Below are 26,700 nucleotides of genomic sequence, written 5' to 3'. Positions count from 1 at the left end.
TATCAATAAAATGAATTTTTAAAAAACAATTGAAATGGAGAGCAGGGTTGCTTATGGAGAGAAATTTTGCAGCATGAGCTCCAAGTTCCCCAAAGGTAAGGCTATGGCAAATTAGGATAGAGAGTGGTGAATGCCTGATGTCTGTCAGAGAAATGGCACCATAGTAGCGTAGCGGTTGGTGTGATGCTGTTACAGCTCGGGGTGTCAGAGTACAGAGTTAAATTCCAACGTCATCCATAACGAGTCTGTCCGTCCTTCCCGGGGAATGTGTAGGTTTCCTCCGGGTGCCCTGGTTTCCTCCCACACTCTAAAGACATACCGATTGGTCATTATAAGTTATCCAGTCATTAGCCTAGGATTAAATCAGGAATGATAGGCAGTGTAGCTTGAAAGGCCCGAAGGGACTATACTGAGTTGTGAATTAATAAATAAATAAAATAAATACATTTTCTTTTCAAAGAAGATCTCAGCCAGGAAGTGGATTCCTATTCTTAATTGGATTGCATGAAGAATAAGACACAGATTGCAACCTCAGAGTGGTAAAGCTAGCTGAATTCTTACACGTTCTGAAGGGTAGCCTGTGAATGTTATTAAAATGATATCCAGGATATAACATAACCAACTATGACACTGGTAAAATGATGGGGGTTGACACTAATTGCCACACACTCAGATATGCCTTATGACTCAAGTTACAGTTGAAGATTATATACTATCAGTGCATCTGTGAGGCATTTAAAAGGCATCAATTATTTATTTATAATTTGTTCTGACCTTCTCATTTTTTAAGGCCTGAAGAGAGTATGCTTCAAATAAATATGTTACTCAGTTACTTTCAGAAATGATGCTAGGGACAAACATATTGATTGTGGTTTACACTGGGAAAACTGAATCTTCAACTTAAGATGTAATTTTGATTTTGCTTTTGCATTTTCATCCAACAGGCAGACATGCTGGATGTGAATCAGATTATTAAGGACCTGGCATTACTTGTGCATGAACAGGGAGAGAACATTGGTGAGTGTCACACTAATGTTATAACTCTTTGGCCTTATCTTTTTTTTCTAATTTTGTCCAGTTTAATTTAAGCAATAAGGTTTCCAACACGTTGGTGATGGTTCACGTCGAATTGTATGCTACAAGGAAGCTTTTTAGCCCATCCAGTGAAATCCAATTAGTCCCGATCACTCTCTATTTCCCGGGCCCCATTGAATTTTCCTTTTCATCTATACATATATCTAACGGCCTTCCAAAGGTAAATCTGCTTCCACCAGCATTCACAGTTGTTTTAAGTTCATTTCACAGAGCACCATTGTACAGCACAGGAACAAACACTTAGGTTCACCGTGTCTCTCTGCCATTCATGATGCCAATCATGCTACTCCCATCTGGCTCCCTCTATTTCTTACCTGTTCATGTGTCTGTCCAGATGCTTTTTGATTGTTGCTCTCTTCTCTGCTTGTTTCACACCAAATCCCTCCCGCACACATGTTTGTTTCAATTAAAATTAATTAGGACAGCTTTCATCGATTCAGTCAGCTTCACCACCTCTATAGCATTCTGAATAACCTACCTATTGTACTGTCCCACAGCATTCTGCAGTGTTTGGGCCTCCAGCTCATCATCCAGCAGTTAAAGTTGAAAGTGAGCCTCGTGTGTATAGGACTGTTCCGACACCAGAATGACTGCATCACTTTAAGGAAAAGGTTATCAGCCACCTTCTTATGGCAATTTGAAATCAGCATTGAACACATGAGTGCAAAGGTGTTCCTGAACCTCAACAATATGCCATCAACTAATTTTATTCCTACAAAGGAGGAGGCTGTTTCAGCCCGTTGATTCTGTGCTGGCTCACTGAGTTCATTGCTCATTATATTTTTCTATAACTTACTCATCTGACATTTCCATCGACTACAACCTCTCCCCCAAGACTCCCTCTCACCTACACACTCTGGCCAGTATACTGTACAATGGCCAATTAACCTATCAACCTGCATGTCTTTGGTATATGATAGAAAACTTAGCTGAGTTGAACTCCATCTGCCACTTCTCAGCCTATTTTTGCATCCAAACAGTGTCCCACTGTAAACTCTGGCAGCCCACCACACTATCCACAACACCACCAACCTTTGTGTCATCAGCAAATTTACTAACCTATCTGTCCACTTCCTTATCCAGGTCATTTATACAAATCACGACGAGTAGGGGTCCCAGAACAGATCCCTGAGGCACTCCACTGGTCACTGACCTTCATGCAGAATATGACCCGTCTACAACCACTCTTTGCCTTCTGTGGGCAAGCCAGTTCTGGATCCACAAAGAGATGTCCCCTTGGATCCCATGCCTCCTTACTTTTTCAATAAGCCTTGCATGGGGTACCTTGTCAAATGCCTTGCTGAAATCCATATATGCTCTACCTTCATCAATGTGTTTAGTCACAATCTCAAAAAATTCACTCAGGCTCATAAGGCACGATCTGCCTTTAACAAAACCATACTGACTATTACTAATCATATTATGCCTCTCCAAATGTTCATAAATCCTGCCTCTCAGGATCTTCTCCATCAACTTATCAACCACTGAAGTAAGACTCACTGGTCTATAATTTCCTGGGCTATCTCTACTCCCTTTCTTGAATAAAGGAACAACATCCGCAACCTTCCAATCCTCCGGAAGCTCTTCTGTCCCCATTAATGATGCAAAGATCATTGCCAAAGGCTCAGCAATCTCTTCCCTCGACTCCCACAGTAGCCTGGGGTACATCTCGTCTGGTCCTGGTGACTTATCCAATTTGATGTTTTCTAAAAGCTCTAGCACATCTGCTTTCTTAACACCTACATGCTCAAGCTTTTCAGTCCACTGAAAGTCATCCCTACAATCGCTAAGATCCTTTTCTGTAGTGAATACTGAAGCAAAGTATTTATTAAGTACCTCTGTTATCTCCTCCAGTTCCATACACACTTGTCCACTGTCACACGTGATTGGTGCTATTCTCTCACGTCTTATCCTCTTGCTCTTCACATACTTGTTGAATGCCTTGGGGTTTCCTTAATCCTGTCTGCCAAGGCCTTCTCATGGCTCCTGCTGGCTCTCCTAATTTCATTCTTAAGCTCCTTCATGCTAACCTTATAATCTTCTAGATCTCTATCATGACCTAGCTTTTTGAACCTTTCATAAGCTCTTCTTTTCTTCTTGACGAGATTTACAACAGCCTTTGTACACTACAGTTCCTGTGCCCTATCATCCTTTCCCTGTCTCATTGGAACGTACCTGTGCAGAATTCCACGCAAAAATACCCTGAACATTTGCCACATTTCTTTCATACATTTCCTGAGAACATCTATTCCCAATTTATGCTTCCAAGTTCCTGCCTGATAGCCTCATATTTCCCCTACTCCAATTAAATGTTTTCCTAACTTGTTTGTTCCTATCCCTCTCCAAAGCCATGGTAAAGGAAATAGAATTGTGATCACTATATCCAAAATGCTCTCCCACTGAGAGATTTGACACCTGACCAGATTAATTTCTTAATACCAGATCAAGCACAGCCTCAGCTCTTGTAAGCTTATGTACATATTATGTCAAGAAACCTTCCTGAACACACCTAACAAACTCCACCCCATCTAAGCTAGATGCTAGAACAAAAGCTGCAGAAAAAAAGCATGAAGGAGGTGTGGGATGGGATGAAGTTCATCACCGGATGCGGTGCAAAGCGGGGGGCAAATATAAGTGGAGATGTGGAGAAAGCGAACCAGCTGAACAACTTCTTCAACAGGTTCGACAGCACAATCTCATCCTCACCGCAGAAATCCACACCAGGCTTACTTCCCTCACAGGAAAATAGCCACTCACAGGAGACCTTGCCCACGCCCAGGATTACGGCTGCACAGGTGGAAGGTCAACTGAGGAAGATCTGTACCAGCAAGGCGGCTGGACCGGATGGAGTTTCCCCACGATTACTGAGGGCCTGTGCGACTGAGCTGGGAGAACCACTACAGCGCATCTTCAACATGAGCCTGGAGCAGAGAAGAGTACCCAGACAGTGGAAAACATCCTGTATTGTCCCGGTACCGAAGAAACCACAACCAAAGGAGTTGAATGACTTCAGACCTGTTGCCTTGACGTCGCATGTGATGAAGACCATGGAGCGGCTGATAATACAGAATCTGAGGCCACAAACCAGGCACGCCCAGGATCCTCTTCAGTTTGCGTATAAGGAGAAGGTGGGAGTGGAGGATGCTATCACGTATTTGCTGCACAAATCACTCTCTCACCTAGATGGGGTCAGTTGTGCTGTGAGGATTACATTCCTTGACTTCTCTAGTGCCTTTAACACCATCCAGCCCAAGATCTTAAGGCACAAACTAACGGAGATGGGAGTAGACTCTTACATGGTGGATTGGATAGTGGACTACTTGACAGATAGACCTCAGTATGTGCGGTTGGGAGACTGTAGGTCTGACACGGTGGTCAGCAGCACAGGAGCGCCGCAGGGAACCGTACTCTCCCCGGTCCTGTTCACCCTGTACACATCAGACTTCCAATATAACTCGGAGTCCTGCCATGTGCAGAAGTTCGCTGATGACACGGCCATAGTGGGGTGTGTCAGGAATGGACAGGAGGAGGCGTATAGGAAACTGATACAGGACTTTGTGATATGGTGCAACTCAAACTACCTGCATCTCAATATCACCAAGACCAAGGAGATGGTGGTGGACTTTAGGAGATCTAGGCCTCATATGGAGCCAGTGATCATTAATGGAGAATGTGTGGAGCAGGTTAAGACCTACAAGTATCTGGGAGTACAGTTAGACGAGAAGCTAGACTGGACTGCCAACACAGATGCCTTGTGCAGGAAGGCACAGAGTCGACTGTACTTCCTTAGAAGGTTGGCGTCATTCAATGTCTGTGGTGAGATGCTGAAGATGTTCTATAGGTCAGTTGTGGAGAGCGCCCTCTTCTTTGTGGTGGCGTGTTGGGGAGGAAGCATTAAGAAGAGGGACGCCTCACGTCTTAATAAGCTGGTAAGGAAGGCGGGCTCTGTCGTGGGCAAAGTGCTGGAGAGTTTAACATCGGTAGCTGAGCGAAGGGCGCTGAGTAGGCTACGGTCAATTATGGAAAACTCTGAACATCCTCTACATAGCACCATCCAGAGACAGAGAAGCAGTTTCAGCAACAGGTTACTATCGATGCAATGCTCCTCAGACAGGATGAAGAGGTCAATACTCCCCAATGCCATTAGGCTTTACAATTCAACCGCCAGGACTTAAGAACTTTTTAAAAGCTATTATTAATGCTTTTTGAGATAGTGATTTAGATGCATATCATATTTTTTACTGAGTTAAGTATTGTATGTAATTAGTTTTGCTACAACAAGTGTATGGGACATTGGAAAAAAAGTTGAATTTCCCCATGGGGATGAATAAAGTATCTATCTATCTATCTATCTATCTATCTATCTATCTATCTATCTATCTATCTATCTATCTATCTATCTAAACCCCTTGCTCTAGGGACATGCCAATCAATATTGGGAAATTAAAATCTCCCACCATGACAACACTGTTATTGTTACACCTTTCAAGAATCTGTCTCCCTATCTGCTCCTCAATGTCCCTGTCACTATTGATAAGACTCTTGGCAGTGTAGAGGATCAGCGGGATCTTGGGGTCTGTGTCCATAAGACACTCAAAGCTGTTGCGCAGGTTGACTCTGTGGTTAAGAAAGCATATGGTGCATTGGCCTTCATCAATCATTGGATTGAGTTTAGGAGCCGAGAGGTAATGTTGCAGCTATATAGGACCCTGGTCAGACCCCACTTGGAGTACTGTGCTCTGTTCTGGTTGCCTCACTACAGGAAGGATGTGGAAACGATAGGAAGTATGCAGAGGAGATTTACAAGGATGTTGCCTGGATTGGGGAGCATGCCTTATGAGAATAGGTTGAATGAACTTGGCCTTTCTTCCTTGGACCGACAGAGGATGAGAGGTGACCTGACAGAGGTGTGTAAGATGATGAGAGGCATTGATTGTGTGGTTAGTCAGAGGCTTTCTCCCAGGGCTGAAATGGCAAGCACGAGAGGGCACAATTTTAAAGTGCTTGGAAGTAGGTACAGAGGAGATGTCAGGGGTAAGTTTTTTACGCAGAAAGTGGTGAATGCATGGAATGGGCTGCCGGCGACAGTGGTGGAGGCGGATACGATAGGGTTTTTTAAGACTCCTGGATAGGTACATGAAGCTTAGAAAAATAGAGGGCTATGGGTAACCCTAGGTAATTTCTAAGGTAAGGACATGTTCGGCACAGCTTTGTGGGCCGAAGCGCCTGTATTGTACTGTAGGTTTTCTATGTTTTTAAAACCAGACACACGGGGGAAACCTATGCACTCTGAGTGTACAAGTGGTCAGAGTCAGAGCGGGTTCCTGAAGCTGTAAGGCAACGGTCCTACCAGCTGCACCATCATGTCTCATCATTTCGTGCACTATGGGCTTATTAGGATTATAATCCTCCACTGAAGTAATATAATAACACAGTCTGTAATCTTAATCACAGGAGTGTATTTTATGCATTTTATACATTTTGATATTTACCTTACAGATAGTATTGAAGCCAATATTGAGAGAGCAGCTACAAATGTTGACACAGCTAATGAGCAGCTAATGAAAGCAAGTCAGCACCAGGTAAGCCTGGCTTTAGCTCTATCCAAAAGACATTCCTGGCTTAATTTAGACTGGATTGGACTCCTCTCAATTTTCATGAATGCCATCCCTTTGGATTGTCCAAGATCTGGAGTCAGCCAGCTTCAGCATTTACCATTAGGGCCAGAGAAAATAGCTGGAAATATTGTGGAAAATAGCAATAAAAATGGTAATTCCGATGTCACTCTAAGCAGGCAAAGAGAATTTTAATGGGAATCCTGAATCCTCTGTAAAAAATTTATGACAGTGACATCCATCTCGTAAGTTCATTTTTATTGTCAATGTTTCTTGCACCAGAAATTGTGAGTAAAACCAAGGACTTTTCAGAACTAGCAATCATTTGAATTACTGGAAGTAATTTTAACTTTGAGTAAAGGTGTGAAAAGGGTTATATTGAATGATTCATCCATTATACATCTGCCTGACTTTCCCTTCCATTGATTTCAGTGCCGAAGGAATTGGTGCAAGATTAGAGATCAGTTCACGTTCATTCATTTTACACCATTGTTCAAAATGGAAGCATTCTTATGATACTTGTGTCGTCTTTTTTCCATTCCTACATTCTCTGTTGTGTTATTTATATTCTATCACCTTCTGTTGGAGTTTTAGTAAATTATCTATTTCTGTCTGCAAGAAAGCTGTAAAAGTACAGTAGAAAGATCCATTTGTAGTCTGTGTTACCTGACTATATAATTATCTTTATATTTCACAGTCACGTCTTATTAGTAAATCACATAAGTCTACTGATTCCTCAAAAATACATTTTTTTCATATACTTTGCAAACAGTTGATATAAAATGGGAAATTTTCATGAATAGGTGTACATTTCTTTAAGCATGCATTCCAGTGATTGTAGTATAAAACAACATGCTGGAAGAATAAGTACTGAAGATACGGGGGAGGGGCGCATTTTGGTCCTTTGTGACTTTATTGTTGGTTGTCATTCTATCAAGCCAGACATTGTGTACACTAGTTGACTGAACTAAATTGGAATTTGCCCATGTTCTTTTGTGTTACTCATGATTAATAAAGCAAAATGTCCTTGAAGACATTAAACATTTTGCGCATCATTGATTCTCATCCGTGTTGGATACACATAGCAGGAAATTATATCCTTTCAGAGTCTTAAGTTGCTGGTAGTTAATATTAAAGGATATAAAAAATCAGACTGCAGTAATGTTTTCTAGCCAATAGTGGCTTAGCAATTATTTACCATCTAGAAGTTCCAGTATTTTCAATAATATTTTTCAGTAGAGATATATATATATATATATATATCTATATATATATATATGTATAAGGAAGTTGTAAAGTTGAGCAAATGTTAAAATATTTACAACAGCAAAATACTTTAGGAATTTGAGATACATCAGGAATGCTAAAAGTTCTCAGCAGATCAGGCAGCTTCACTGATGAAAGGTGATTGATCTGTTTTTCTCTTCACAAGTGATACCAGACTGCTATGATTAAGCTATAATGTAAAGTTCAAGTCAAAATGTCAACAGTAATTTTATTGTTAAATGTGCAAATACATACATTCAGATTGCAATGAGAAACTTACTTGAGCAGCATCAGAGACACATAGCATTATCTGAGCAGCATTCATAAGAAAAACTTAAACACAAATTATAAACAATTCTTTAAGAAAGGCCACAATCACAACAAAATAATCCATAATGTTCATTTTAGATCAAAGTGTTCTAATGTGGCTGAACTCCAGAATGTATTGGAATCCCGTAATATTACTACCGTAGATGTCGGAGTATAAGCCGCTACTTTTTTCCCACATTTTGAACAGCTTTGAACACTGCGGCCTTTACTACGATGTGGCTAATGCATGATTTTTTTCATGCCGCCAAAAACATTTTGCCTCGTAACAGTAGACCAATAAAATTGATGAGTACCGTAGATTCCGGACTACAGAGCGCACCTGATTAAAAGCCGCTGGCTCTAATTTTAGAAAGAAAATCAATTTTTTACTTGTACAGGCCGCACCGGATTTTAGGCCGCACCGGATTTTAGGCCGCACCGGATTTTCGGCCGCAGGTGTCCCACGTTGTAATATGAGATATTTACACAGAAAGATATTACACGTGAGGATTTTTTAACTTTTAATTAAATCCATATGGTAACATAAACAAATACATATTGCAAATGCTTTTTTTCGAACCGTGCCTGTAACGCGGCTACTTTTAAATATACGTTGCGTATACTTTTTTACTGAACAACATTCCAATATCTCCTAACGACTGGTAAAAAATATATATACTGCAGCCTACCAGGAAAAGTTATTGATCGCCTTTAACTTAAAAGCAGCGTTTTGGCTCAGCCGCTCCGCCGCTCACCCCCCGCCTTCCCGTTTATCGCAAACCGGCATTTTTCCCACAAGACGCGGCGAAACCGGGTGTGACGTCATAGCATCCCGCGATGTAGTACAGAAAACAAATATAGTTAAAACTCTTCTAACTTTAACTAGAAAATGAATTACTAAGCGAAAATATTATAAACTAAATAACTGCCATAAAGGCAGCACAATGCTTTTCTTCGAGTGTTTTCCATGTTGATGAGGGTGAGTACAAATGACTGATTTACAATAATTTAATTGTGAAAGTGCGCTTGATTTATCGTACAATTTCATTGGACCTCTGTGAACTACTCATCAATTTTATTGGTCTACTGTTACGAGGCAAAATGTTTTTGGCGGCATGAAAAAAATCATGTATTAGCCGCACCGTATTAAAGGCCGCAGAGTTCAAAGCTGTGCAAAATGTGGGAAAAAAGTAGCGGCTTATAATCCGACATCTACGGTAGTTCACAGAGGTCCAATGAAATTGTACGATAAATCAAGCGCACTTTCACAATTAAATTATTGTAAATCAGTCATTTGTACTCACCCTCATCAACATGGAAAACACTCGAAGAAAAGCATTGTGCTGCCTTTATGGCAGTTATTTAGTTTATAATATTTTTGCTTAGTAATTCATTTTCTAGTTAAAGTTAGAAGTGTTTTAACTATATTTGTTTTCTGTACTACATCCCGGGATGCTATGACGTCACACCCGGTTTCGCCGCGTCTTGTGGGATACCGGTTTGCGATAAACGGGACGGCGGGGGCGAGCAGCAGAGCGGCATTAGGATCTGAGCGAACGCTGCTTTTAAGTTAAAGGCGATCAATAACTTTTCCTGGTAGGCTGCAGTATATATATTTTTTACCAGTCGTTAGGAGATATTGGAATGTTGTTCAGTAAAAAAGTATACGCAACGTATATTTAAAAGTAGCCGCGTTACAGGCACGGTTCGAAAAAAAGCATTTGCAATATGTATTTGTTTATGTTACCATATGGATTTAATTAAAAGTTAAAAAATCCTCACGTGTAATATCTTTCTGTGTAAATATCTCATATTACAACGTGGGACACCTGCGGCCGAAAATCCGGTGCGGCCTAAAATCCGGTGCGGCCTGTACAAGTACAAAATTGATTTTCTTTCTAAAATTAGAGCCCGCGGCTTTTAATCAGGTGCGCTCTGTAGTCCGGAATCTACGGTACATTTAAAGAAAAATAATGAAATTCATGAGGTTCTACGCTAGCATTTAACAACAACATCTATGGCATTTTTAATATATTGAAATATCAAAGTGCTTCACCTTCAGCGTTATCCAGTAACATATTTTTACTTGGCGGTGAAATCAAACCTATCATGGCAGTTAAGATGGAATCAATCAGGGATTACAAGAAATTGGAGGAGGGTGCAGAATGCAGTGCTTTGGAAAAGAGCAGGTGAATGGAATAGATTTAATTATTGTCAGGGGCCAGCAAAGAGTGAAAAAGCTGAATGACCCTTTTTGTGTCATTAAAGATTCGATTAATCATGTTTGGACGTTGTATGGAATGAAATCAGTTCTAATCATGACACATAGTTTTGTTGATCAAATCAGCTCTTGAGGGTGAAAAATTGAATTCTTAGAAGAGGGAGCAGAAATGCCTTATGGAATCATAATTTTTCGTGCAGAAAATCGAGTTAACGTTAATGATGATACTTGTGCTTCAAGTGGTACAGAGATTAAGACTAAACATCCTTCTACTCAGTCCTGACAAGACTCTTCTAACTTTATGTGATGAAAACTATCCTTCACCAAAAGTAGCCTGACTTTTCTATCATTATCTGTTCTTGAAGTTCTCTAGGGGTTCCAGTCAATTTAATCTTGCAGTGAAACTATTCCTTTTTTTTGTCCCATCAGTCCAGTTTGGATTTCAGTCAGAGGTTCAGAAAATTAGGCCACAGTTTTCTATCTTACTGGGATAATGTTCATATGGTGGTCTTTAGATCTGTGCCCTGTAAGTTTAGTTTTAGGTTGAATATTTGGCAGAGTCCTTCATCCCCTATCTGCTTTATCGGAGGCTCCTCGCATGGAAGAGCAGACAACATGTTAAATCACACATGTCGCAGGGCTATGGGATCTGCTGAAGCTTAAAATGTTTGGCACCCCTGCAGTAAGAGTAGGTGGAGTATGTTCCATCGGCCTGTTATTTGACCATGTTTAGCAAAATAGGCTATTTCGATCTTTTAATCACCTGTGACAGGATATCACTATGCTTTCATAAAAGCCCCTTAGATGATAATGGGACATTATTATGCTTCATGAAGCACTACCATTTCACGTGGACCGCGCACGTAAATGCTTCTGGTAGTGGACAAAATTAGGATTGGATGGTTTCCACATGTGCAGAAGTAGATGGACCCCATTTGCTTCTGCCTAATACCTTATCCTCGGTACCTCAAATTTAGACATCTGTCATATTGAAGTTATGTGTCAGTTCCTGGAATGTACAAAAAAGCTTCTTTGAAAAGTGGCACGTTGGGATCCCTTGTTTACCATGTAGAATGAGTGATTCTCAATATAGTTTGAAATTTGACTCCATATACTAATCCAAGCTCATGATAGTAGTTAAGATACATTTAGACACCTCTCAAGCAAAGATCATCGGAGCAGCCTCCTTTCTGCCTTTGCAATAACATTGTTTTCTGCTCCATTTCAAAAGTAATTTGAGTCAAAAAGTGATGTTCTTAACAGTGCATTGGTAATTCACAAGTAGTCAAAATGTGTGAAAGCAGCACAGTGACTGAAGTCACTGGCCATTGGACTGCCAAATGAGATTTGATGTTTTGAAGAAAATTATTAAGCATATGTATTCCCTACTCTATTTAAGTCATAGTTAAAGAGTGGTTGTAACATGGACTGGAGGTATTTAAAAGGCTCTTAGATAGGCACATAAATATGCAGAGAATAGAGGGATATGGACCATGTGCAAGCAGAAGGGATTAGTTTAATTAGGTGTCATTAGCCTAATTAGTTCAGCACAATATTGTTTGCTGAAGTGTCTGTTCCTGTGCTGTACTGCTCCGTGTTATATATTCTGTGTTCTATGATTCATTATATTAATTCTTGAGATGATGAGCTTGTTCTTTGAGAACAAATTTAGTAAGAATGGCCTGTACTCTCTGGACATGAGAAGAAGGATTGGTGATCTTACTGAAACAGAGAGCAGATAATTTTTAACATGTTCTTGCAACTGTCATGCAAACAAAACAGTCAGTATTCATGAAGGATGGGCCAACAGGCAGCAATGAAAATAAAAAATGGTAATGCTTTGGTTGGGAGACAATTTCAGGCTCAGTCTCTAGGTGCATCCATTGCCATATTTAAATTATGTCACTTAACTTTTACATTCAATGATGTAGGTCACATTAGATGTGGCCCTATCCTCAGTATATGCGGGGATACGTGCCTCGCAGTCGACGCATAATGTGAATAATTATTTAAATGGAGAAAATAGGGATGCGTTCCAGAGGGCTTCTTAAATATGCTTTATCTGTAATTTATTCACATTTTCATACCATTACAACACAAAAGCAGTACCACAAGGCAACATTAGTATTATATTTCAACAATTTAAGCTAATATTCAATGTAATAAATCATAGAAAGTTAACATACTAGGATGTACAGTACTCACCAACAGTGGCAGGTGTGTTTGCTCTGGAAAATGAGTGGTTGTTGTGGTGTCGGGCAGGTTTACATGGATAAAGTGGACATCGAGCACAGCAAAGGGTGAAGGAAGACTCACAGAACGGCAGCAGGAGATGACACCAGTTGGAAGAAAGCGGTGAGGGTTGTTTGCTTGGCAGCATTTTGTTTTTCAGCATAAATTTGCTTGTAGGGAAGAAGGATTGATGGCAGGGAACGACTGAAATGCTGACTCCGTTCTAAACTTGGGTCCATGTCCATCGCCATTTGTGCCAAGTGTTCCGACTTCCACCATTTCCTCACCGTTGGTAAACTCCGGAGATTTTCAAAATCATTTGTTGTTTGCAGCATCTGAGAGACAGTTCGCCATTAAAAAAATGCCTTGAATGTGGATCACACCTTGGCTGAGTGGTTGAATCAGCGATGTTGTGTTAGGCGGCAGAAAATGCACTGTTATATTAAGACAAATGCTGTCCAAACGTTTAGGATGGGCTGGCACATTGTCAAACAATGAAAGAACTTTAAAGGCAAGATTCTGTTCCTGGCGGTAGCATCCCAGAGCTGTGTTACCTTCACCTGACACCGCCCTGTTTATAATTTCCAACTTTTTTTTAAGTGTTAAAGCGGTTCTCTGCTGCTCGGCTGATTGCCCGGGACATGACATCGGACGCTTAGGAGGCATAGTTAAATATTTCAAGTACAAAATCATTGCACTGTAGGTAAAAGCAACAAAAGTTTAAGAGCGCAAGATCGCACATCCACACCTTGCCAAAACCAATGCAAGACTGGTGGGAGTGAGACTGTGAGGCACGTGCACGTGACTTGTATTGGCGGGAAAGCAGTGCTCCTCGCATAGCTGTGAGTTTTGAATGCATGTAAGGAGACGTTGGTAGAAATAGGTTCCTCGCATAAATGAATCAGCATAGTCTGAAGACGCATATAACGAGGATAGGGTGTACCTCATTCACAAGAGTGCGTTCAAAATCCTAACCCCCGACAAGCTCCTCACACACAAAGGCAGCAACAATAACATCAAACCCTCAACCTCTCTCGCACACAAAAATCTAACAGATCGCTCACACAGAAAAACACTAACAAATGCATCAGACCTCAAATCCCCAACCTCTCCCTCGCCCAAAAAAGTAACATAATTGCCAACGCGCCAATTGACAACAAGAAAGAGAACAGAAAAAAATGAAGGAGGCCAATATAAACTACAGTCCACACCAATAATCACATGGAACTTTGAAAACAACCTCCATCAGCCTCAAGGAGAATGACAGCTCATACTCGGCCCTTCTGTGGGTAACGACATCCAACCTGCAGCCATTCCATCTCCTACCCAACCTGTGAAGACCACCCTCCTGCCCGATGCCACCCCCCCCCCCCCACCGACTGCCAGCCCAGCCCAGCTACCCAAACTCCTGTCTGACCCAGCACCCCTGACCTCTGGACCAACGCAGCCTCTCGACCTCCGTCCCAACCCATGAAAAGTAACCTCCGACCCAGCCTACTCTGCATTCAACTCGATGTTGCAATTTTCCTCAATGCTTAATCAGCAAGAAATTGAGTCGATTGTGACCCCATGCCTTGTCTCTGGTCTCCTGTTCGGGACAAGTCATGGTGATTGTCTCCTGGAATTTTCTTAGGGACAGCAGAGCGCCAGATCACTAGATTGAACTCCAAACTGTAAATCACCGAATCCAACAGTTTCCAGAGCACAATTAAGATAAAAAGAATAAATAAAATGCATATTATTTCATATAAATGAAATAATAGACTATCTCGAAGATGTCGCCTGAGGAATCGTTGTATCCCTTCTGTACTGCTCTGAAGTTACAAAAACATGAAACAGTACAGCACAGGAGCCGCACCTACACCCCCATGTGGACCATCCTGCCCATCTAGCTGATCCCTTATGCCTGCATATGGCTGACATCCTTCTATTTATTATTTGGCGTTACAACACATGGGCCCTTCCGGACCTTCGAGCCACACCACCCCAGCAATCCCACAACCCTGAATAATACTAACCTAATCAAAGGACATATTACAATGACTGATTAAACAGCCCAGTACATCTTTGGACTTGTGGGAAGAAACTGGAAGACCTGGGGAAAACCCACTGGGAGGATGTAGAGATTGCTTACAGAACAACGCCAGAATTGAACTCCGAACTCCAGTTTGCCCTGAGCTGTAATAGTGCCATGCCCATGAAATTCTCTGCCTTTTTTGTGAGCCTGTCTAATCCCTGTTAAATTTTGTTATGTAGTCTTTATAGTTATTTCACTGAATTCTGATACATATGAAAGGAGTGGATGGTGACACTGTTTTTAAAGTTGTTGCTTTATGACATTGAGTGGCATTGTCTAGTGTCATCTATTTGTCTGCGCTAAGTCCTAATGTAACAGTTTATTTATTTTCCAATCTGTAAAATATTCTATCCCTCCTGAAACAGTCATATTCACCATATTTTTTCTTGCCAGGTTTATTTTGGATAGATTTTCACATTCCCATATGGGTGAAAAACTGATAGATTGCATCATCTGTCAGCTTGAAATTCATTAGAAGCATGATTGTACAGTTATGAGTAGCCTATTTAGTTCAGTCATCAGCCAGGCTGACTATATCCAGATCGTGTTTGAAGGCTTGTTTCTTAATAAGTAAAATTTTGTTATTTATCCACTGAAATTTAAAGATATAGATAAGTTTTAATGTGTACTCTTAACCTCTAAATTGTTGAATGGAACCAAACCACTGGCTTTTCTTTTGCATTAAATCAGAGCATTGAGTACAGAAGTTGGGATGTAATGTTAAAATTGTACAAGGCATTGGTAAGGCCAAATTTGGAATATTGTGTACAGTTCTGGTCACCGAATTATAGGAAAGATATCAATAAATTAGAGAGAGTGCAGAGACGATTTACTAGGATGTTACCAGGGTTTCAGCACTTAAGTTACAGAGAAAGGTTGAACAAGTTAGGTCTCTATTCATTGGAGCGTAGAAGGTTGAGGGGGGATTTGATCGAGGTATTTAAAATGTTGAGAGGGATAGATAGAGTTGACGTGAATAGGCTGTTTCCATTGAGAGTAGGGGAGATTCAAACGAGAGGACATGATTTGAGAGTTAGGGGGCAAAAGTTTAAGGGAAACACGAGGGGGTATTTCTTTACTCAGAGAGTGATAGCTGTGTGGAATGAGCTTCCTGTAGAAGTAGTAGAGGCCAGATCAGTTGTGTCATTTAAGGTAAAATTGGATAGGTATATGGATAGGAAAGGAGTGGAGGGTTATGGGCTGAGTGCGGGTAGGTGGGACTAGGTGAGATTAAGAGTTCGGCACGGACTAGGAGGGCCGGAATGGCCTGTTTCCGTGCTGTGATTGTTATATGGTTATATGGTTATTACCCATGATTAATTAAACAAGATGTACTTGAAAACGTTAAACATTTTGCCCATCACTGGTTGATATCCATGCTGTGTGCCCATACCAGTAAATTATATCCTTTCAGTATCTGGGTTGTTAATAGTTAATATTAAAGGATATAAAAATTTCAGACTACATTACGGTGTTTTCTAGCCAATAGTAGCAGTTACACCATTTTGAATAAGATTCTTCAGCACCTGTAGCAGAAAGTTTGAAAGTTGACCAGCTTTAAAATATTTTCAAAACAAAATGCTTTAGCTACTTGAGATAACTTACAGACAGGAACACTGAAAATTCTCCACAGATCAGGCAGCATCAGTGATGAAGAAAGGTCATTGACCTGGTTTTATCTCCACAAGTTCTGGCCTGATATGGTTGAGCTCTAATATAAAGTCAAAGTCAACTTCATTGTCACATGCACAAGTACATGTATGTAGAGGGGCAATAAAAATGACTTGCCTCAGTATTAGAGGCACATAACATCATCTTGGCAGCATTCACAAGAAGAATTAACTTAAACATAAGTTATTAAAAATTTTTACAAGGCCACAATTAGAACAAAAATGCATAAAGTGTAAAGTAATGAAAGTGTTCATAATGTTGCTAAACCATAGTGATACAGTTTGCTATTTGGTTCAAGAACCAAAATGCTGAATGGAAGTAACTGTCTTTGAGCCTGGTTTTGTTGGCATCAAAACCTCTTGCCTGATGGCAGCTGCAAGAAGATAGGATGGCTGAGGTGGTGGGGAGCTTTGATTATGGATGTTTCTTCTTTGAAGCAGTGCCTCCTGTAGAAACTACCAATGTTGGGGAGGAGTGTGCTATGATGTATTGTGTGGAGTCCTCTAATCTTTAATGCTTCTTATGTTCGTATATGTTTGAAATAATTTGTGTCTGTAAGGACTGGTGTTCATACATAGACTCAACTCTCTGAGATGTTTTCACTTTATGATCTACCCCCCCCCCCTTGAAACATTGAAAAAATGAAAGAAAAGAGTGGCTGGCAAATAAATCCATATTTAGTTTGCAAATTAAGTAACTTTTAATATTGAATATCTTATAAAAAAAGATACTGCCAAACCACAAAGATATTCAGGCGTACTATAAATGTAAACATCAGTCCACCATTTAGTCTTACCCCAATTCTCACAGATGCTGAGAAAGATAAAAAAACAAATGAGAGAAGGGAAGATTGTTCAGGAACTGGGCCTATCATGATAAGAAATGAAGTATAATGCATGATACCATAACAGATAGGAGAAGAATCAGGCCATTGGGTCCATTGGGTCTGCTCCACCATTCAATCGTGGCTGATCCACTCTCCACTCTCGTACTATTGTAATTTCCTTTACTCCACTGAAATACTGCTACGTCAGAACTTACTTTCCCCCCATCAAATTTCAAGTTGAACTCAATCATATTGATCACTGCCTCCTAAGGGTTCTTTTACCTTAAGATCTATAATCACCTCCGGTTCATTACATAAACATACAATCCAGTAGCTGATGCCCTGGTACGTTCAATAACAAACTGCTCTAAAAAAACCACTTTGTAAGCATTCAACAAACTCACTGTCTTGAGATCCATTACCAACCTGATTTACCCAATCAGCGTGCAAGTTGAAATCTCCCCTGCCTATCATACCATTGCCCTTTTGACACAGCTTTTCTATTTCCCATTGTAGTCTGTGGTCCACATCCCAGCTACTGTTGGGAGGCCTGTATATAACTACCATCAGGGTCCTTTTACACTTGCAAATTCTTAACTCAACCCACAAGGGTTCAACGTCTTCTGATCCTGTGTCATACCTTTCTCCTGATTTGATGCCATTCTTTACCAGCAAAGCCATGCCATCCCCTCTGTTTATCTTCCTATCCCTCTGATACAACGTGTAACCTTGGACATTCAGCTTCCAACTACAGCCATCCTTCAGCCACAATCCAGTGATGGCCACATCATACCTGACAATCTGTAATAGTGCAACAATATCGTCCACCTTATTTCTTATATTCCATGCATTGAGATAGACCCTTTTTGATTTTGCATCCCTAATACACTCACTCTGTTGGCTGCAATTTTGTCCTATCATTTACCTGCCCTTCCTGACAGTCTGTATTTGCTTTTTTACCATCTGTCCTGCCCTGAGCTCCTTCACTCTGGTTCCCACCACCTGCCAAATTAGTTTAAACCCTCCACAACAGCTCAAACAAACCTGTCCACAAGAATATTGGTCCTCCTCAATTTCAGGTGCAACCCATCATTTTTGAACAGGTCATACCTCCCTCAGAAGATATCCCAATGATCCAACAACCTGAAGCCCTGCGCCCTGCATCAGCTTCTCAGCCACACATTTAACTGCCAAATCATCCTGGTTCTACTCTCACTGGTGTGTGGAACAGGTAGCAATCCAAAAATTACTACCCTAGTGTTCCTGCTTCTCAGCTTTCTAGCTAGCTCTCTAAATGTCAGGAATGGACAGGAGGAGGAGTATAGGAAACTGATACAGGACTTTGTGATATGGTGCAACTCAAACTACCTGCGTCTCAATATCACCAAGACCAAGGAGATGGTGGTGGACTTTAGGAGATCTAGGCCTCATATGGAGCCAGTGATCATTAATGGAGAATGTGTGGAGCAGGTTAAGACCTACAAGTATCTGGGAGTACAGTTAAACGAGAAGCTAGACTGGACTGCCAACACAGATGCCTTGTGCAGGAAGGCACAGAGTCGACTGTACTTCCTAAGAAGGTTGGCGTCATTCAATGTCTGTAGTGAGATGCTGAAGATGTTCTATAGGTCAGTTGTGGAGAGCGCCCTCTTCTTTGTGGTGGCGTGTTGGGGAGGAAGCATTAAGAAGAGGGACGCCTCACGTCTTAATAAGCTGGTAAGGAAGGCGGGCTCTGTCGTGGGCAAAGTACTGGAGAGTTTAACATCGGTAGCTGAGCGAAGGGCGCTGAGTAGGCTACAGTCAATTATGGATAACTCTGAACATCCTCTACATAGCACCATCCAGAGACAGAGAAGCAGTTTCAGCGACAGGTTACTATCGATGCAATGCTCCTCAGACAGGATGAAGAGGTCAATACTCCCCAATGCCATTAGGCTTTACAATTCTACCACCAGGACTTAAGAACTTTTTAAAAGCTATTATTAATGCTTTTTGAGATGGTGATTTAGATGCATATCATATTTTTTTTTACTGAGTTAAGTATTGTATGTAATTAGTTCTGCTACAACAAGTGTATGGGACATTGGAAAAAAAAGTTGAATTTCTCCATGGGGATGAATAAAGTATCTATCTATCTATCTATCTAATTCTTTTCTCAGGACCTCTTTGCTTTTCCTTCCCATGTCATTGGTACCAATATGTACCAAGACATCTGGCTGCTCTCCCTCCCTCTCCAAAATTCTGTGGATGCGATCTGAGACGTCCCTGATCCTACCCTGCCACCAAGGAGGCAACGTAGCATTCGTGTGTCCCGTTCACATCCACAGAATCTCCTGTCTGTTCCCCTGACTATTGAGTCCTCTATCACTACCGCTCCTCTCTTCTCCTTCTTTCCCTTCTGCTCAGTTTTAGTAACCCAGTTTATGTGGCATTCCCTTAGGAAATCGTCCCTCACAACAGTATCCAAAGTGGTATGCTTATTATTGAGAAGAATGACCACAGGGGTGCTCTGCACTAACTGCCTATTCACCTTTCCATTTCTCCTGACAGTCACCCAGCTATTTGCCTCCTGCAGCTCCGGGGTTCTTCTCACTTGGCACAATGTATGAACTTAAGAGATAATGGTAATCCCTTGGTGTCTTGCCAACCATGCTCCAATTAACTCAGTTAACATCTCAAAATTTGCAGTATTTCAGTGCAGAGTAGTAACCTAACTGCATCTAATGTGTCTGATTTGCTCTAATAGGATGGACCAACCATTATAAGTTGGCTTGTTCTGTTAATTATTTATGTGAATTGTTTGCAGTAAGTAATTATTTGAGAGTTACTTGACTCATTGTAGAGCAATTTAACCAAGCAAGCCTGAAGTTTTTTTTAATTTCTCCTTTGAAGTCGATGGCATATTTTAATGGGTGAGGTGTAAATCCAGCTGACTACTCATCTGATTAGATAAATTCAGTTAAAATTCCCACCTGTGCCTTTCAAATGAAAGGAAAAAAACTTGGAAATGAATTCAACTGAACAGTCGACAAATATTTAATTGATTTTAGGAAATAAAGCCCTGAGATACAAAATCCTCACATCCTACCTGTTCCCAAAATATTGTCACATTTAAACACTGCTCATACTTAGAACTTGAGCTTTATTCTGATGTAACAGTTAGTGTCAGCTGAGTTTGAAATGCATGAGTTTAATAAAAATGACTTTAATTATGCATTTTCCTGATTGGTTAATTAACCTCCCAGCAACATACTGTAAAATATGAAGAGCTTTATATTTTTATTACTTAGTGGCTTACAAATATATATGTGTATAATCATGGGCTTTTTTCCATTATCTAGTATCTGCAATTCAACAAAATCAGAATCAGATTTAATATCACTGGCATACACACAACATTGCCACTTATCAATGTCATCTCGAGTCTATCCAACAATTAAAATCAGGTCAAAATTGGTTTTAATGGGGTTTGTTTGAGGTATGGATTAGAAGGTTATGGGCGAAACACAGGCAAAAGGACTATCTTCGATGTGCATCTTGGCATCTTGATCAGTGTGAACACCAAAAGGCCTGCTTCCTTGTGCCTAGTTCTAAGCTGGCACCTCATTTCTGTTAATGATCCTAATGTCAAGAGAAAAGTCTTAATACCTGTGATCTAGTTATCTAGCTATGCAGTAAAATGGCCCAAAGGAATTTAAATTGAAATCTTATGTTATGATTTCTAGGATTTTGCATGTCATATGTTGTGTCTGTACACAACTACATATATATTAAATGAAAGCACACATGCGGGAGATGGCTTTAACTAGTGTATTCATACTGCAATGTGAGAGAGAGAGAACAATGCCTATGCATAGAAAATAGTGCATGTGCAGGTAACAGATCAATAATAGTTAGTGCTAAGGAGGGGGGTGTCATTGCTCTAAAAGAAATTGATCCATACATTACACTTCCTCCCCCTTAAGATTAATGCAACATAAAACTGTATATGTACAAAACATTCAATTTCTCTTTCATAAACCGATATTCCAATTAAACATGCTTTCACAATAAAAGTCCATTACTAACCTCACAGTTCTAAAGGTTCAGTCTTTTGGGTGGCGCTCTAGCGCCTCTGGACTAGTGGAGTGGCATCAGGTTTGGCAGCTGTCTTGTCAGCAATAACGTTCTCGTCATGCCTCTGGACCTGTGAAGTGGCATTAGGTTTGGTAGTTGTCTTGTCTTAGGCAACATTCCCGGTTTCCAGTGTCACTTTGCTGTCAGTGACATCATCACTGACAGGTAAGTCCGGTGACTGTAATGAGTCCCTCTTGTTGGATGCAGTCGACTCAGATGTGTTCCTCATTTGAGCAACCAGTATTTGGTCCACATGATGTCTCCATGTCTGATCTTCAACATCCACTGTGTACATCGATGGTCCATTTCTTGTAGCTATTGTACCAGATGTCCTGTGCCTTCTAGGTAATCACATGCTAGGACGTCCTATCCAATCTCGAAGCTCCCTGTTACTTCACTTGGCAACTGGCTGAACTGTTTATTCTGCATTCCTCTGTAGATCTGGTTTCAGGAGGTCTATGCAAGATCTCAGATTCCTGTTCATGAACAGCATTGCAGATGCTTGATTTGTCATTGCATGAATAGTGTTCCGCTACACAAAAGGAAGTTATCCACCTTGTGCTCTAGAGAAATGTTTGTCCTTGTCCATCAGTTTAATGGACTTCTTGAAGGTTTCGATAAACCTTTCAGCTAACCCATTTGTTGCTAGGTGGTGAGGAGATGAACTGAAATATTTGATGTCATTCTTCTTCGTGAACAGTCGGAATTCTGCTGACGTGTATTGTGGTCCGATGTCAGTCACAATTTGGTCTGGTAAGCAGGTAGTTCTCAGAGCGGAGATGGTCTTTGCTGAGGTGGTTGATTTCATTGATCTAACCTCGGGCCACTTTGAATGAGCATTCACAGCAATCAGAAACACAGAGTCCATGAATGCCCCAGCAAAATCAATATGTACTCTTTGCCATGGTGAAGATATCCCCTCCCGCCGGTGTAACAGTGCCTGTAGGGGTGCATTTTGAACTTCTTGGCATCCCAATTAGCTCTTGGTCAAGTCTTCAATCTGTTTATCGATTCCCAGCCGCCACAAGTAGCTCCAGGCGAGACTCTTCATCTTGACTGTACCCAGGTGTCCTTTGTGCAGATTCTCTAACACTGTGGTGCACAGTTTAAAAGAACCACAACACTGGATCCACACATCAGTATTCTTTGACATACCAACAGTTAGTCTAGTCTTGCTGAGAACATAGGGTTACCCTGAGCTGGCCATCCTTGCCTGGTGATTTCACAGACTTTTAGAAATTTTGGGTCATTCCTTGTTTCCCTTTGTATTTTGGAATTTGTTACTAGCAACTGGTCCTCCAATGTGGTGTGGAACACCTTTGCTGGGCCACGGTATGAAGACTTTTCTTCAGTTGCCAGTTGTGGAGGATGTGACAAGCCATCAGTATTGCTGTGTTGTTTGGTACCGTTGAGCTCCATGTCATAAGAGTGGGCTCCTAGGAATAGTGCCCAACAGTGTAACCAAGTAGAAGACATCACTGGATTTCCCTTCCTGGGATTGAAAATTGACACAAGGGGCTGGTAATCTGTCACAGGTGTAAACTTTCATCCATAGTGTAGTGGTGGAACTTCTTTATGCCCCATACTGGACTAAGGAAGCTCGGTCGATCTGTGTGAAATTGCGTTCTGTGCTCATCAGTGATCTTGTAGCAAATGGAATCGGACATTCAGATCCATCTTTCATAATGTGTGACAAAATGGCATCAATGCCGTAAGGGGATGCATCACACACCAGACTGATAGGCAGGGATAATGGGTGAGCAGTTCATCAGATGCTATTAGTCCCTTTGTTTCTTTGAATGCTTTTTCAAATCTTTCTGACCATTCCCACTTGGTTCTTGTTGGCAACACTGCATTCAATGGATGCAGCACTACAGCAATGTTTGGGAGAAACCGGTGGTAGTAGTTTATCAGGCCCAAGTATGACCTGAATTGTGACCCATTTTCTGGTTTGGGTGCCTGTAGCACTGCTTCATTCTTCTCTTGTGACTTATATAAGCCATGCTTGTCAATGGCATGTCCACAATATAAGATTTCATTCTTGAAAAACTCACGTTTCTCTCTCTAGTTGTGTGCAGACCATACTCTTTCGGCCTGTTAAGCACCTTACCAGAGTTCTGGAGGTGTTCTTCACCATTTTTGCCAGTCGTGATGATGCCATCAATGTAGCATTGTGTTCCTGGGATATCTTGGAGCACTTGTTCCATTGTTCTTTCTCAAATTTCTGGAGCTGATGCGATGCCAAAGACGAGAAATTATACTGGAATAGTCCCTTGTGAAAGTTGATTGTGAGGAACTTCCTGCTTGACTTCTCAATCTCCTTTTGCAATCTATGAAAACCTCTCCTTGCCTGCCAAAGATGCAAAAACGTTTTCTATTCATGGCAGTGGAGTACGCAGCACAGGGTTGATGCTCACCTTGAAATCCCCACTACAGTATGCAAATGGCTCTGGCCCTCACTTTCTTGATCACCGAGAGAAATGAGAATGAACAATTACTCCAATCAACCTTGGAGAGAATGCCAGACAACTCCAAGCTCTGCAGTTCAGCATCCATTTTAGGTTGTAGTGCACAAGGCACTGGACATGCTTTATGGAATCTTGGTGTTGCTGCTTCATCCAGCTCAATTCTGGCTGTCATGCCTTTGAGTTTACAAATCCCCTTCTCAAACACCTTCTCAATAGCATTAAACTGCTGTGACAGTCTCTGGTTACTGCTATCATTTAGGCTGCCATTGCCTGTTGATGTCACACTGAGAGCTTTGATTGAGTGCCAGTCTAGTTGAATTTTTCTCAACCATTCACATCCAAGAAGTGCTGGCCCTCCACTTTTCAATGCATAAAGCTCTAATTATTGTGTTTGGCCTCCGTACATCACATTTACTTTCAGTTTGCCTTTGAGAAACACTTTTTCACCTGTGTAGGTACTTAGCATCACTGAGGTCTTCTCTAATGGTATCTTAGAAAACTGTCTGATGTAGTCAGCCTCTGGAATTATAGACAAAGCTGACCCTGTATCCAGCTTCATTTTCAGTTTTACATCAGACACATCATTTGTGATCCAGATGATTTTGTGATCTGCTTCAGATATACTGTGTGGTTCTAGACATGACTGTTCACCTTTGTCAGACTCTATGTTGTCTTTTTCTCTTTTACATTCAGTAACTTTATGTGGTTGCTTAGTTCTGTGTTTGAGATGTTTCACTCAGTTGTGCTTTTTGTCTGATTTGTACATTCTCTCTTGTGTGACTTTGGGATACTTTCTGAAGACTTTTTCTTTGAACCAGCAGTCATTTGCATCATGGGATTTGCCACATCGATAGCATCTTCGCTTTTTTGCACCATTCAAGGACATATTGTGCATTTCACATTTTAAGCTTTTCTGTAGTTCTGCCTTATCCTTTGCTGCGATCTCTAATGATATTGCAATAGTCAATGCCCATTCTAAGGGTAGGTCTCTTTCAGACTGTAGCCTCTTTTGAGTGTTTTAACTATGCATGCTATATCCAAGCCTGTCCATTAATGCATGAGAAACTCAATCTCGTAAATCAGAGTACTGGGAAAGTTTGTATAGTTCTGCAATGTATTCAGAAATGCTTTCACCTTTTGACTGGTTCCTTTCGTGAAATGTAAATCTCTCAACTATTACCAGTAGTTTAGGGCTCAAGTGATTTTGTAAAATTGTTACAATTTCATCAAAGATCTTGCTTGCTGATTTTTGCTAAGTTGCCTATAGAGACTGTACCTTCTTGGGCCCATTAGGCTAAGTGTCGAGGCTTTCTCTTGTTCTTACATCTTGTTCAAATTAAGGCTACATCCACACTAGACCAGATAATTTTGAAAACGCCGGTTTCGCGTAAAAACGATAGGTGTCCACACTATGCGTTTTTAAAAGTATCTCTGTCCACATGGAAACGGAGATTTTGGCAAATCTCCTCCTACTGCTCATGCGCAGGACACATCTACCGAAAACAAGCAACATGTTTGGTGTCGAATCTCGCCGTGAAAGACGGTGTGTGTTTGTTCAGTTACAGACTAGAAAAACTTAAACAATGGACAGCTGTTGGCTCTCACGCAGGAGGACTTAAAAGTAAAAAAAAACAAATACTGGAGCATATGGAGGCAACTGACAGGGAGTTCACGGGCAGTATGACCCGGCTGGCGACGAACACTGAAAAACTGACGAACTCTGTTGCATTAATAAAGCACCTTGTTAAATGTGTAAAACATGTCTGCATCAGTGTTATCTTGTATTGCCATACAATGTTACATTAGGCTGTTACACATCTATTGTCAGAGAAGTACTTACATAAATAGGTAAACCACCTTCATATGAGCAAGGACAGAAAACAGGGCAAAGTGAGTATACTTATTTATTCAGTAAGTTATGGATCAAAGTATTTGGTGAGTACATTTCTAACTCTTCTGGCTTCAGTCTCATTGCCATCTGTTCTGAAATTGTTAGGTTGCGTTCAAGAAAACAATGAAATGGCACGCTGCCGTCTGACAGCGTTTTCAGATTTCTCCGGTTACCCCGTCCACACTGATCTGCCCGAGCGGCATTTTCAAAAATACACACTCTGGAAAGCGTTTCTGAAAAACTCTGGTTTCGGGAGACGAAAACACCATTTTAGTGTGGATGGAGGGTAAAAACGAAGAGAAAAAGCTTTGGTTACAGATTTATCAGGTGTAGTGTGGATGTAGCCTAAAATACAATTGAACCCTCTCAATATACAACACTCAGCCATCATTAGCGCTATCAAATTTGTCAGCTTTCCCAATTTAAGCCATTACCACATTATTTTCACTTTTAATTCATCGCTTCTTTCACTGTTACTATGCACTGTACCCATGCCTTTGTTAGTGTCTTGGACGGCCTTCTCTGTGGTATTTAACTCTTGCTGTTTCGTCCCATAAGCGTGTTGTAATTGTCATTGCAGTCCATGATGTTTTCTGACATTTAGGTACGTACTTGTCACCAATTTGTTGTTTCTGTGCACAACTACAAATCAATTAAATGGAAGCATGCATGCAGGAGATGGCTTTAACTGGTGTGTTCGCATTGCAGCGAGAGAGAGAGAACAATTCATATGTGTAGACAGCAGCGCATGCGCAGACAACATATCAATATGTAATGCTAATGGAGCGTGTCATTGCTCTGAAGAAATAGATCCATACAGTACATTATAGATGCATTTTTTTTCAATTTCTGGAAGCACCTGGTTACCCAACAACAGAAAGCACATTGTAATCGGGGCAATTATTCTACTTTA

General features: G+C 41.0%; 1 protein-coding gene across 4 annotated transcripts in view; it reads left to right on the top strand.

Annotated features, from left to right (window-relative positions):
- tsnare1 (T-SNARE Domain Containing 1) overlaps positions 1-26,700 on the top strand; it is a 1,022,909-nt gene that overhangs the window by 687,186 nt on the left and 309,023 nt on the right. For all 4 annotated transcript variants that reach the window (XM_073048100.1, XM_073048091.1, XM_073048081.1 and 1 more), the window contains 2 exons: positions 945-1,017; positions 6,595-6,677. In XM_073048100.1, coding sequence (XP_072904201.1) covers positions 945-1,017; positions 6,595-6,677 — 156 coding nt within the window. The remainder of the gene's footprint in view (positions 1-944; positions 1,018-6,594; positions 6,678-26,700) is intronic.

The sequence above is a fragment of the Hemitrygon akajei genome, chromosome 1 (genome assembly GCF_048418815.1).
Source record: "Hemitrygon akajei chromosome 1, sHemAka1.3, whole genome shotgun sequence".
In the NCBI taxonomy this organism is placed as follows: Eukaryota; Metazoa; Chordata; class Chondrichthyes; order Myliobatiformes; family Dasyatidae; genus Hemitrygon; species Hemitrygon akajei.
The sequence above is the reverse complement of the archived record's forward strand: the minus strand, read 5'-3'. Positions and strand labels throughout refer to the sequence as shown.